We start from the raw sequence: 12,960 nt of genomic DNA on the forward strand, positions 1-12,960 counted from the left end.
TAATTTTTCAAAAGACAAGGTTTTTTTCTTTCAACTCAACTTTAAAATAGAAATATGAAAAAAATCAACTAAAAAGTATTATTAATTGAAAAGATACTTTAGGAACAAAAATAGTTTAGTATGTTGAACACATAATTCCAGGAACATTCTGGAATTAAACACAGAACATTTCAGTATCATATTATCATAGTATGATTAGCTTTTAGAGAGATGTAGGTAACAAAATCATACTAACTCCTGAAGAAAGCTTTATAAAAAAGGTTTGCAGACTCAATTAGGTTTATCCTTTACTTACAATTCAAACAAGTACATAGATTTGGTGGATTTTCTCCCAGTAAGTTTTTTTTTTAATTAAAGTTTTTTTTTTAATTTATTTATATATTTATTTTTGGCTGTATGGGGTCTTCATTGCTGCGCCCAGGCTTCCTCTAGCTGCGGCGAGCAAGGGCTACTCTTTGTTGCAGTGCACGGGCTTCTCATTGTGGTGGCTTCTCTTGCTGCAGAGCATGGGCTCTAGGCGCGCAGACTTCCGTAGTCGTGGCTCACGGGCTCTAGAGCACAAGCTCAGTAGTTTTGGCGCGTGGGCTTAGTTGCTCTGCGGCATGTGGGATATTCCCAGACCAGGGCTCGAACCTGTGTCCCCTGCACTGGCAGGCGGACTCTTAACAACTGCGCCACCAGGGAAGCCCTCTCCCAGTAAATTTTTACAGAGAGTTTTACATAAAAAGGACTATTCAAAGGATACAACTCAAGATACACAAAACTATTCTAATGCCTAAAAAGTGATTCAAATTAAAACGCCTACTTTTCAAAAGCTATTGTTAAGAAAATGAAAGGGCAAGCCACAGATTGGAAGAAAATATTTGCAAAACACCTGATAAAGACTTGTATCTCTAGGGGTAAGAGAGGAATAAAGACACAGACCTACTAGAGAATGGACTTGAGGATATGGGGAGGGGGAAGGGTAAGCTGTGACAAAGCGAGAGAGTGGCATAGACATATATACACTACCAAACGTAAAATAGCTAGTGGGAAGCAGCCGCATAGCACAGGGAGATCAGCTCGGTGCTTTGTGACCACCTAGAGGGGTGGGATAGGGAGGGTGGGAGGGAGGGAGACGCAAGAGGGAAGAGATATGGGAACATATGTATATGTATAACTGATTCACTTTGTTATAAAGCAGAAACTAACACACCATTGTAAAGCAATTATACCCCAATAAAGATGTTAAAAAAAAAAACTTGTATCTAGAGCTTAAAAATTCAATAATAAGAAGCCAACAAATGCAAACTATTACATATAGAATGGATAAACAACAAGGTCCTACTGTATAGCACAGGGAGATAAACCATAATGAAAAAGAATATAAAAAAAGAAAGTATAGGGCTTCCCTGGTGGCGCAGTGGTTGAGAGTCCACCTGCTGATGCAGGGGACACAGGTTCGTGCCCCGGTCCGGGAAGATCCCACAAGCCGCGGAGTGGCTGAGCCTGCGCGTCCAGAGCCTGTGCTCCGCACCGGGAGAGGCCACAACAGTGAGAGGCCCGCGTACAGCAAAAAAAAAAAAAAAAAAAAAAAAAAAGTATATATGTATAACTGAATCACTTTGCTGTATAGCAGAAACTAACACATTGTAAATCAACTATATATTAATTTTAAAAAGAAGCCAAACAACAATCCAATAAAAAAGGGTAAAAATTTGCTCAGCCTCTTTACAAAAATATTCCAATGCAATAGGCACATGAAAAGGTGCTCAACATCATTAGCCACCAGGAAAATTCAAATTGAAACCACAATAAGATACCACTACATGTCCACTAGAATGGTTAAATTTTTTTTAATAATATAAATAAAATTTAAAAGACTAACTGGAACTCTCTTACATTGCTGGTAAGTATGCAAAATGGCATGGCCAGTTTGGAACACAGTTTGGTGGTTTCACATAAAGTTAAACAGACACTGATCATATGACCCAGCAATTCTTCTCCTAAGTATCTACCCAAGAGAAATGAAACCATATGAACAGCCAAAGATCTGTCTGCAAATGTTTAGAATAACTTTGTTCATAATAGCCCAAAACCAGAAACTCAAAAGTCCACCAACTGGTGAACGGATAAACAAATTGTATTATATTCAGCAATAAAAAGGAACTGACAATACATACAAGATGGATAAGTCTCAAACATATTTTTCTAAGTGAAAAAAGCCAGACATAAAAAACTATACAATTCCATTTAGAAGACATTCTAGAAAAGACAAAAACGCAAGGACAGAAAATAGATCAGCGATTGCCAGAGGCTAGGGAGGGAATTGACTGCAAAGGGGCACAGAAGAGCTTTTAGGAGAGAAGTGTTCTCTATCTATACCTTGATTGCGGTAGTGGCTACACTTATGTGTACATCCGTCAAAACTCATTGAACTGTTTAGTTAAAAAGGTGAATTTTATTGCATGTAAATTATACTTCAACAAACATGACTAAAGAAAAATTATCCTAGGGAGGGTGGGAGGGAGGAAGGGAGACACAAGAGGGAAGAGATATGGGAACATATGTATAACTGATTCACTTTGTTATAAAGCAGAAACTAACACACCATTGTAAAGCAATTATACTCCAATAAAGATGTAAAAAAAAAAAGAAAAGAAAAATTATCCCAAGTTAAAAAAAAAAAGAATAAATCTCACTATCAAGATTCTACAATTTATAAAAGCTTCTGGATTATGGTACTTAAAAAAATAATCTTCCCTTTCCCTACTGTGGGATAGAGAGTGGTCATTATAGCCCTGGGGTGGGGTGAGGGTTGTCAGAGCCCAAGTGAACCAAGGAGGTACTCTATGTGGGGAAGAACGGCCAAATGAGTTTAGTCAGAGTCCAAGCACTGCAAGGAGGCTGTCAAAGCAGAGGGGCAACCTGGCATGGGGCACTGGGTGAGCACGGAATGAGGAGGACGTCGTGCTCCACATGGAAGCAGAACCTAAGGGGAGTGAGAAGTATATCCACAAACAGTGGGGAAGCTGACATGGGGAGCCGAAGCCAGGGCAGGTTGAAAAGGGTGTCCCTGTATTGGGGCATCCTGGTATGGGCTGTTAGGTCCTGACAGGGACAGGGGGCTGGGAGAGAAAGAATGAAGAATCTGAGCCCAGCAAAGAGAGGAAGGCATCCAGGAGAGGAGAGGGTGGTAGCAAAGATGAAAGATTGGTTAAATACAGGGAGACTGAACAAAGAAGTAAATATATTAAGGATAACGGAAGCCAGATTTCTCACTGTCAGATAAGAATATTACAAATATAAAAAAGGAAAAAACTAGACTGGACCCTGGAGTGTTGAAGTGAAATCAGTGGTACTGGTGGGAACTCACGGTTTTCAATATATATGGATAAACAAATAAACATAGACATAAATATGTGTGTGTGTACACATACATATATTCCCCGGCTCGGTCCATTAAGAAAGCCTGAGAGCAGTAACAATACAACAGCAATAAACACACAGCACTGAGATCTTAGCTTCTAAATACCATTCTCCATTAAAAGGATCCAGGTCTCCCCAGAGAAATGGCTGATTCCAGGACTAAAGGAGGGACAGTACAAGATAAGCCCAGAACATCTTCTTATACCAAAAAGTAAAGACATACTCAAAGAATGGTGGGGACACGTCATAAAGACACGGAAGCCAGCTTGAATGGGCTCTCGTTGGCCAAAAGAGGAATAATTTGAACAACTAAATAAACAGTAACAATATTACTCAGCAAAAAAACAGAAAACCATGTATCCATAGATATAAATGCATAAAGGAATACAAGTCTGATGAGGAACAAGACACATAGTTCCAAAGAAGTCCTCACAAAAACCATTTATTAATTAACTATTAAATATTAACTTTAGAGTGAAGAACGCTAGCAGACATTGCTTATAATCAAAGTAATCAAGGAATCAAAGTGAAAATCACCAATAATAGGACAAACTGAAATTGTACACCAGATAGGATGCAATGAGCACCACTTCTGTGATATTCCTGCCCAAATACATAACCTGTATGTATCTAATCATAAGAGAACAGATAATCCCAAATGAGAGGTATTCTACAAAATAACGACCCTATAATCTTCATTAGGGTCAAGGTTATGAAAATCAAAAGATGAAGGAATTGTTTCAGATTGAAGAAGTCATGCAGCACATGGCCAAAAATGTATTGAAAGTAAATGAAAATGAAATTCAACGCCATCGAGAATAAGTACGCAAGCAGCAAACACCTGAGTATCAGTAAGATTCCTCAGCTGAGCTCAAAATCCATCCAAGAGCTTGCCTCACCTCTGATGAGATGGGCCTGTGACAAATAAATGCAATACATAATTCTGAACCGGATCCTTTTGCCAGTAAAGAGATTAATGGCATAATCAACAAAACGTGAGAACTAGATGGAGTACTATGCCAGTGTTAATTTCCTGATTTTGATGATTATACTGTGATTATGTAGGGGAATAACCTTGTTTGTAGAAAATACACACTAAAGCATTCTGGGGTGATAAGGGAGGACATCAGGTCAGCAGCTTCCTCTCAAATGGTTCAGGGAGTAAAGAGTTCTTTGTACCATACTTCCAAGTTTTCTGCAAGTTTGTGATTGTTTCAAATTTTTTTAAAAGGTGAGGGGGGAAAAACCCCAATGTCGCTAAAAATGAAATAATGTTAAAAACAAACTGTGATTCTCCATATTGTTAATCTTGGTAATAAGAAAGAGACAGATTATGCAAAATTACTAGGAAATAACAAATAAAATTTTGGAGCCAGAAAATACTTTAAATATAGCCCAAGCCCTTCTTTTGTTAACCTCAGTCAGGTCAAGAGTGATGAAGGACTAAAGAATATAAAAGGTCCCCGCTAAAGGAACTTATCAGGAGAGGAATAGTGAAAGGGGCAGTAGACCAATAGTGGGTAGAACAATGGTATTCTGATGCTACAAATGGCCGTAACCATCAGCAAAACACAATCTCAGCATCTCCTCTGAAAAATGAAGGGACTGTCTAGCTGAGATCGAAAATTCCTTGCAAATGTGCGACCAGAATTACCCTGAAATAGACGTGCTTCCCCAGCTCAAGTTATTACATTATGTGTAGCTATACAGTAATACAAAAGAATACAAATACAAAAATAAACGGGCATAAACCCTGAATTCTCTTCAGTTGTGGAAATCCCTCAATTAAATTAAAATGCAATGCATTTGCCAGATTGTTCCTTATGAGGAAAATTTTGTGACAAATGAAAAGAATTAAAACACACATTAAAGTGAAACAAGATCACCTTCAGAGGTCTGCTAACGGTCCTTACCTAAAAAGACAGTGTTCACGACTTGGGGGGGGGGGCGGAGTTGGGACGAAGTGAGAGAGTAGCATTAACAAACATACACTACCAAATGTAAAACAGCTATAGCTAGTTGGAAGCTGCTGCGTAGCACAGGGAGATCAGCTCGGGGCTTTGTGACCACCTAGAGGGGTGGGATAGGGAGCGTAGGAGGGAGGCTCAAGAGGGAGGGGATATGGGGATATATGTATACGTATAGCTGATTCACTCTGTTGTACAGCAGAAACTAACACAACACTGTAAAGCAATTATACTCCAATAAAGATGTTAACAACAAAAAAAATAGTGTTCAGACTCATTCTGAAATAACCGTCACATTTGTTCTGAAAGAACGAGGAGCATTTCCTAGAAATGTTTAGAAGTTTAAGGATCCTTTCCCCTTCCTCGGTACCATGCGTCCACTGGCGCGGTGACCAGACAGGCCCCCACCAGCTCAGGGGTGAGGGAGCACAGGACTCTCAGCACTTCCTTTCGGAGAGGACAGCCCCCTGCGTCACTCGCTACTCACTCAGGATGCTGGGCAGAAGTTTATCCCCGAGGAACTTAGCACAGTTGGCTCCCGCCCTACCAGCCCTGCGGTCCTGGCCCAATCCCGCCGGCACCGGGGCGCTGCCCCTGGTACCCAGCCCCCTCCAGAGCGAGGGTCGCGGCACCCAGACTCGCCCCAGCTGGGCCGCCCCGGGCCCGGAGGACGCGATCTCCTCCTCCCCCTCCCCTCGTGCCGGTCCCTCACGCCCACCGCGAGGCTCAGCGGGGCCAAGAAGGCCGGACGCCGAGCGCCGCTCAGCCGGGGCCCAGCCCGGCCCTCCCCGCCTCCAGGCCGCGACGCCCGGCCCCGAGGAGCCCACTGGACGGCAGCCGGGGGGCGGGGGCGGGGAGGCCCGGGGGCGGCGCCCGTCCCACACCCTTACCTGGCTTCTCGTGGTCGTAGCCTACTACGATGAAGTAGTCGGCCAGCCGGGCCATGGCCGCCGCCGCCGCGCCGGGGAAGCGGGTGCCCGTTGCCGCCTTCGCCGCCGCCGCCCACCCGCTCCGGGAGGGCTCAGCATTTTCCCTGCAGCAGCAGTAGCGGCAGCGGCGGCACTTCAGCCATGTTTGACAACCGAGGCGCGCTCTGCGCCTGCGCCGCGCTTAGCGTCCGCTCCTCCCCCGCCCCCACCCGCGCTGGCTGGTTGACCTGACCCCCCGGCGGAGAGCCCACCCCCACCCTCTTGGCGCCGCTAGGACAGCTGGTTTGGGGAGTGGGCTGCCGGGCGTATTGCCACCACACGCCGCCACCGCAGCTGCTTGGGGTGGTTCACTTTGAGGCCTGGCTGCTCCTCCGCGGCCCACCTCCCACTCCCCTATTTTTCCTAAAGCAGGGTGTCTTTCCTTCCGCCTTCTCCACTCTTTCTTTCTGGGTCTGGGAAGAAGAGACAGGGATGGCTGAGGGGTCCCCTGGAAAGTTTGCTGCTTCCCTTCCCCCTCCCCCTCCCAAGACGAGATTCTCCCGCCCTCGACTGGAAGCATGGAATTTGCACCGCCAGGGCTTTTGCTGCACGTTTCCTGTTTATGTTGTGCAGATGGGAATTTTAGGAACATGCCACCGAGTAGGCGGAGGAGGAAGAGGGTTTTGCTCAATCCTCAGAGGCGCCTCGTGCTTTAGTGCTGGGTGGGCTGGAGGCGGTTGGCCTGGGCTTCCCCCGGAGCGCCTGGGGAGGCTGGATTCCTCCGAAGAACGCGGCATCCCCGGGATCCTCCTGAACTGCCCGGAACAACAGAATCCGAGGGAGGAGGCTTGTCTCTCCCAAGGGAGCCCTTCTCGCCTAGGGTTTCGCCCCTTGCAGCGGTCCCAGGGCTCTTGCAGCAGGAGCGGGAACTTCCAACTTCCCTGTTCAAACAATGCAATTAAAATGAATTAGTGGATTTCATCATCCAATCTAGGAATTATCTAGATCGCTTTCTTTTTACTGCAGCTCTTATTGATCGTTCCGAATTTGGCAAGTGAGGCATCCATCCAGATGAGCTTGCTTTGTCCTCTGTTAGCATCTCCTGAAGTTTTAGTAGCAGGATATATTACAAGTGGTAGACTGAAGTTGTGGGAATCTCCATGATTTGCAAATATGATTATCTTCCTGGTTGCTTGTCACTACTCATTATCAATTGATGATTTAACCCTTCATTTACATATAAGAGCTCTTAGCAAAGTGTCTTAAGTGCTTAACGAGTATGTTTAATGAGTGAATGCATACAATTTCCCCCAACTACCAGCAGGAAGCTGCTCGAACTCTGAACTGTGAGTTCAGAGATTTGGTGTCTCAGCTACTGGAAGTTTACTCTCATTGATCATTTCCTCTTTCTGTGTGGTGCTTTTTTCACCCAGAGATTGGGAGGGTTGGGCTGCTCTAGAACTGAAACTGCCAGGAAGGAATACTGTAACTCAAGGAGTTCATTTGCAAATTGCACATGGTCAAACTGAATCAGCCTAGTTGCAGAGGTGGAGGGAAGATAACAGATTGATCTTGAAAACAGTTAAACCTAAAATGCTTCAGTCACACCTCAAGTAAGAATCCTCTCTATAAATTCCCTGAAAGCTCATCATCCAACTTGATCACTTTTAGTAAAAGCCTAATTTAACTTCCTTGGGAACTAGCCCATTCCACTGTTTAACAACCCTATTGTTAGAAAGTTCTTCCTTGTTATGTCAGAGTTTTTCTGTAACTTCCCCCAGTTTTGCTCCATGGAAATACCCAGAAAAAATAAAATATATCTTTGTATGATAGCCTTTCTGATTTTTAAGGCAGCTATCATGTTCCTTCCCCATTTCACTTTTTTTAAGGTGAAATGTACACATCATAAAATGAACCATTTTAAAGTGTACAATTCAGTGGTATTTAGTACATTCACAGAGTTGTGCAACTACCCCGTCTATCTTGTTCCGAAATATTTTCATCACCCAAAAGAAAAGCCCACACCCGTAAAGCAGTCACTCCCATTTTCCCCTCCCCCAGCCTCTGACAACTACAAATTTGCTTTCTGTCTCTATGGATTTACCTAGTATGGATATTTGATATAAATACAATCATACAATATGTGACCTTTTGTGTCTGGGTTCTTTCATTTAGTATAATGTTTTCGAGGTTCATCCATGTTGTAGCATGTATCAGTACTTCATTCTTTTTCATCGCTGAATAATATTCCATTGTATGTATTATACCATATGAAGTCAAATTTATCTATTTTTTCTTTTGTTTCCTGTGCTTTGGTGTCATATTGCCTGGCTTCCATTGCAATCCATTGCCAAATCCAAGATCACTTCTTGGAAGGGAAGATTTACTCCTATGTTTTCCTCTAAGAGTTTCATAGTTTACTCTTGTTTTAGGCCATTGACCCATTTTGAGTTGAGTTTTATATATGACATGACATAGGATGTCACATTTTACTTTTAAAATGTGCTTTTATTTCATTCACAAGTGTTGGTTTAATTTTTTTTTTTTAATCAAAGATTAGCTGTTTTCAAGCCTCGAATCAAGTGCTGTTTGCATTTAGACATGTTTCACCTGTTAGGTCATAGGTAGGCTGCCAGACCATTTGCAAATGGGTGTTTTGTAGCATAGGGATTTTGACATACCCCAGGTATATGTATATAAAGGCATCACGTATTTGAATACACATGTGAACATATTTAGCATACACTGGAACTGTGCTTTGTTTCTCAGCCAACAGCTGCCAGTCTGCTGAAACTGATAAGCCCTGACAAGGCAGCCTGATTACTGAGGTTGGCTGAAGGCCAGACCATCCCCTGAGATAACCACCATCACCTCTCACCAAAGAGTGAGGGGTAAAGCAAACTCAGATTGGTTTTACTGAAGGGTGGCAGGGAGGGAGGAAGACTATGCAACACAGTGATGGTGTGTACATAGCAGATGCCTTTCCTTTATGCTTTAGAAGTCAAAAAGGAGCTGATTACTAGTCAGCAAGAATTATCAACCTACTGCTCCTACATTTGGCTGTCGTGGAGTAAGTGGTTGATCTGTACAGTCATTTCAAGTGCTTCCTGTGGTTAGCCACTACAGTTCAAAGAGGCAATATGAGAGTTCGACTTGACCAAACATCTGCAGGCAGGGCTGGGGCCTCTTCAAACAATCTCTACCAACAAGTAAAAAAGGAGACTAAGCAGCTGTGGTAGAAAATTCCCTGATCCATTGCCACATCTCCATCCACTCGGTTGCCCAAGTAAGAAACTGAATGATTGCTACCCTTGACACCTGCCTCTCTCTCAGCCCCACATTCCTCACTCAGTTCTATTGATCCTACTTCCCAAATATGTAAGCTTCTCTCCCCGCCTCACTGCCACCTCACTAGTCTGAGCCACTATCACCTTCCACCTTGACTATTGCAAGAGCTTCCTAACTGGTTTCCCTGCTTCAATGGTGATCCCAGACTTTCCCTGTAGGTAAAACTTCAGGACAGTAAGTGGATTATGAACCCTGTCTTCAAAGTAAATCTGTATAGGAAACACACTGTTTCTACCTTGGGTGTCTGTTTAGGGTGCAGGAAGGAGGCTTCAGAGATGGCTAATAGAAATTGTCCTACAGATGCTTTCACATGTGTGATTATATGAATAATTGAATCCTGACACTCACGTAAACTATCCCTGACATTAGCAGTGTAGATAGGTGCTGTGAGAGGTTGCAGACTGTTTTTACTTAGATTGCATGTCTATCTGGTGAGTGGGACTGGCTATGTTATGTGCAGAGGCCAAAGCAAAATGAAAATAAAGGGTCCTCTCTGTTCAAAAATTATTAAGAATTTCAAAACAGCAACAAGCAGAGCATTAAACAAAGTGTGGGGTCCTGTGTGACCGAACAGGGTGCACGTCCATGAAGCCAGCTCTGTTGGTGAAGTTTAGAGTGGAGTGTGTGTGTGTGTGTGTGTGTGTGTGTGTGTGTGTGTGTGGTGGATTAATTGAGATTATGGTGGGACTAGGCCCTCTCCAATCTCTCCAGGGCAGTGGTCCCCAACCCTTTTGGCACCAGGGACCGGCTTTGTGGAAGAGAATTTTTCCACGGACGAGGGTGGGGGGATGGTTTGGGGATGAGTCAAGCGCATTATATTTATTGTGCACTTTATTTCTAGTATTATTATTATGCTGTAATATATAATGAAATAATTATACAACTCAAGATAATGCTGACAGGAGGTGGAGCTCAGGCAGTAAAGCAAGAGATGGGGAGTGGCTGTAAATACAGATGAAGGTTCTGTGGCTTGCATGCTCACCTCCTGCTGTGTGGCCGGGTTCCTAACAGGCCACGGACAGGTACTGGTCCATGGCCCGGGGGTTGGGGACCGCTGCTCCAGGGCACCACCACTGCACTGCTCCCCTTCTTGCTCCTCCCTAATCCAGTCATCACATTCAATGGCCACAATGGATCTTTTAAATAAATGTGTATCAGATCATGTCTCTCCAGTCTTCAAACCTGTCAAGCTTCCCAAATCGCTATGAATAAAGTGCAAAATCTTCATCATATCTCAAAGGGTCCTATTTACTCTAACCTTGATGACCTCCTTAATCTCATTTCATGCTTCTCTTCTCCCTCACTCAATACATTTCAACCACACTGGCCTCCTTTTTTCTTCCCTAGTGTTCCAAGCTCTTTCTCATCTCTAAGCATTTGTCTATGCTTTTCCTTATATTTGGAACATTAGGTCCCCCTAATCTTGCTTTTCCTTCAGAACACTTACCACAGTTTGTAATCATGTATTTATTCCTATGAGGATTTGTTTATATTTGGCTACCCTACCATGCTGTAAGCTCATTGAGGGCAAGAATGATGCTTACATTGTTGATTATTTTTTTTTTCATTGTTGATTATTGTATGCCCAGCATTTAACACAGAGTTAGGCATATAATACATACTTGGTAAATGTTTGTTGAAGGAATGAATGAACATTCAACTCATGTAGGCCCATACATTAGAACTGCCTCATTCCTACAGTTCTAATCTGATAATACAGTATCCCCACCTGGAGGCAGGTAGCATGATGGTTGCTCTCGTTAACACCATTCTCATTGGCTAGGGATAACTCTAAATGATCGAATCATCTCTTTTTTTTTTTCCCCCTGTACGCGGAACTCTCACCGTTGCGGCCTCTCCTGTTGCGGAGCACAGGCTCTGGACGCGCAGGCTCAGCAGCCATGGCTCACGGGCCCACACGCTCCGCGGCATGTGGGATCCTCCCAGCCCGGGGCATGAACCCGTGTCCCCTGCATCCGCAGGCAGACTCAACCACTGCGCCACCAGGGAAGCCCCGAATCATCTCTTTTATACTCCATTTATTAATGCCATTCATTGTGCCATCAGTAGTAAATTTCTCTTTAAGTCATTTCACCTCATTCTGTTATAGCTGTTAGTATAAGAAGCTTCTATACGTTAACCATCTTCTCTGTGTTCTCTTTCATCTGTCCTATAGCAACTTATATTCCCTAAGCTTCAGGGAGGTTTGTCTTCTTTATCACATTCAAGGACTGATTATTTCTGTCCATATGTTTTGTGCAAGAGCACAGAAATGAGGCAGCAAAAGCTTGACTTTTCTTTGTGCTGATGCTCTGGAAAATTCTATGCCCTAGAAAGAGAGAGGTTAACTGCCCTCCCTGCCTCTACCACTCCAAGACAGAAATTAATGCTATAGAAACAGTGCTTTTTACTCTGTGCCAGCATTCTTTACTTGGTCAATCTCCTGAAATCGTATGCTTATTTTATACTTAAATTGGTTTATGTACATGTGCATTTCTCTGGAAAGGATCTATATCTTATTAGTTTAGAGAAGTCAGAGATTCAAAAAAAAAAAAAAAGTGCCCTGAGCTTTGTATCCTGCTTTACTTTTTCCTGTGACTAAATCTGAGTAGCTGATTGGCTCCTTTCTCTAAACCACTTGGTGTTATGACTCCCGGATGCTTCTTGAAACTTGTTTTCAAATGGACTTGGTAAACAAGCCCTCAGCTTAGCCGAGGCATTTTGAACTATATGAACAATAAATGCATTGTAAAATTTCCTGTTTGAAAAAAGAGGCATCAGAGATAATTATGCAATGCACTTAGCTATTCAAGTTTAGTTATTCTTTTTAATATTATTTATTGTTTCTCATTTCTTTTCTTCATGACCTGAGTGTGGTCACACTGGCTTTAGGGATTGTATCCACAGTGTTAACTGAGAAACCACCACCAAATTTTTTTAAAACTCCTTACATTACTAAGAATAAGGCTTGGATTTAGGGCCTAAAAATAATTCAGTTGGAATGTGAAGAAGTTGAGACACCATTATACAACAAGGCATCAGCGTATTTGTATGTCTGTATATATGATGTCAGAATACGCACAATTATTACAGTGCTTTGGGGGGTTATTTTTTGAAAATTCTTGGGCACAAAAGAAGTGGATCTTCATCAACCAAAATTTCTTTTCTTCTGCTTCTTTCACTTGTCTTGCCAGTGAGATTTTAAAGATGTTTCTTCCTTCACTTCCTTCCTTCCTTCCTTCCTTGTACTCTGTGTGAATCTACAATCGCTGCAACTTGAATGGATGAAACTCCACGTTTACAAATCGCCAGAAGCAGACGTCCTTAAG

The 12,960-nt window shown here is 43.1% G+C and overlaps 1 protein-coding gene across 4 annotated transcripts in view; it reads right to left on the reverse strand.

Moving 5' to 3' along the window:
* Positions 1-6,439, reverse strand: part of SBF2 (SET binding factor 2) — a 458,044-nt gene extending 451,605 nt beyond the window's left edge. For all 4 annotated transcript variants that reach the window (XM_082659346.1, XM_082659345.1, XM_082659347.1 and 1 more), the window contains exon 1: positions 6,266-6,439. In XM_082659346.1, coding sequence (XP_082515472.1) covers positions 6,266-6,320 — 55 coding nt within the window. In that variant the 5' untranslated portion in view covers positions 6,321-6,439. The remainder of the gene's footprint in view (positions 1-6,265) is intronic.
* Positions 6,440-12,960: the final 6,521 nt, after the last annotated feature.

Source organism: Grampus griseus (assembly GCF_964374135.1).
Source record: "Grampus griseus genome assembly, chromosome: 8".
NCBI lineage: Eukaryota > Metazoa > Chordata > Mammalia > Artiodactyla > Delphinidae > Grampus > Grampus griseus.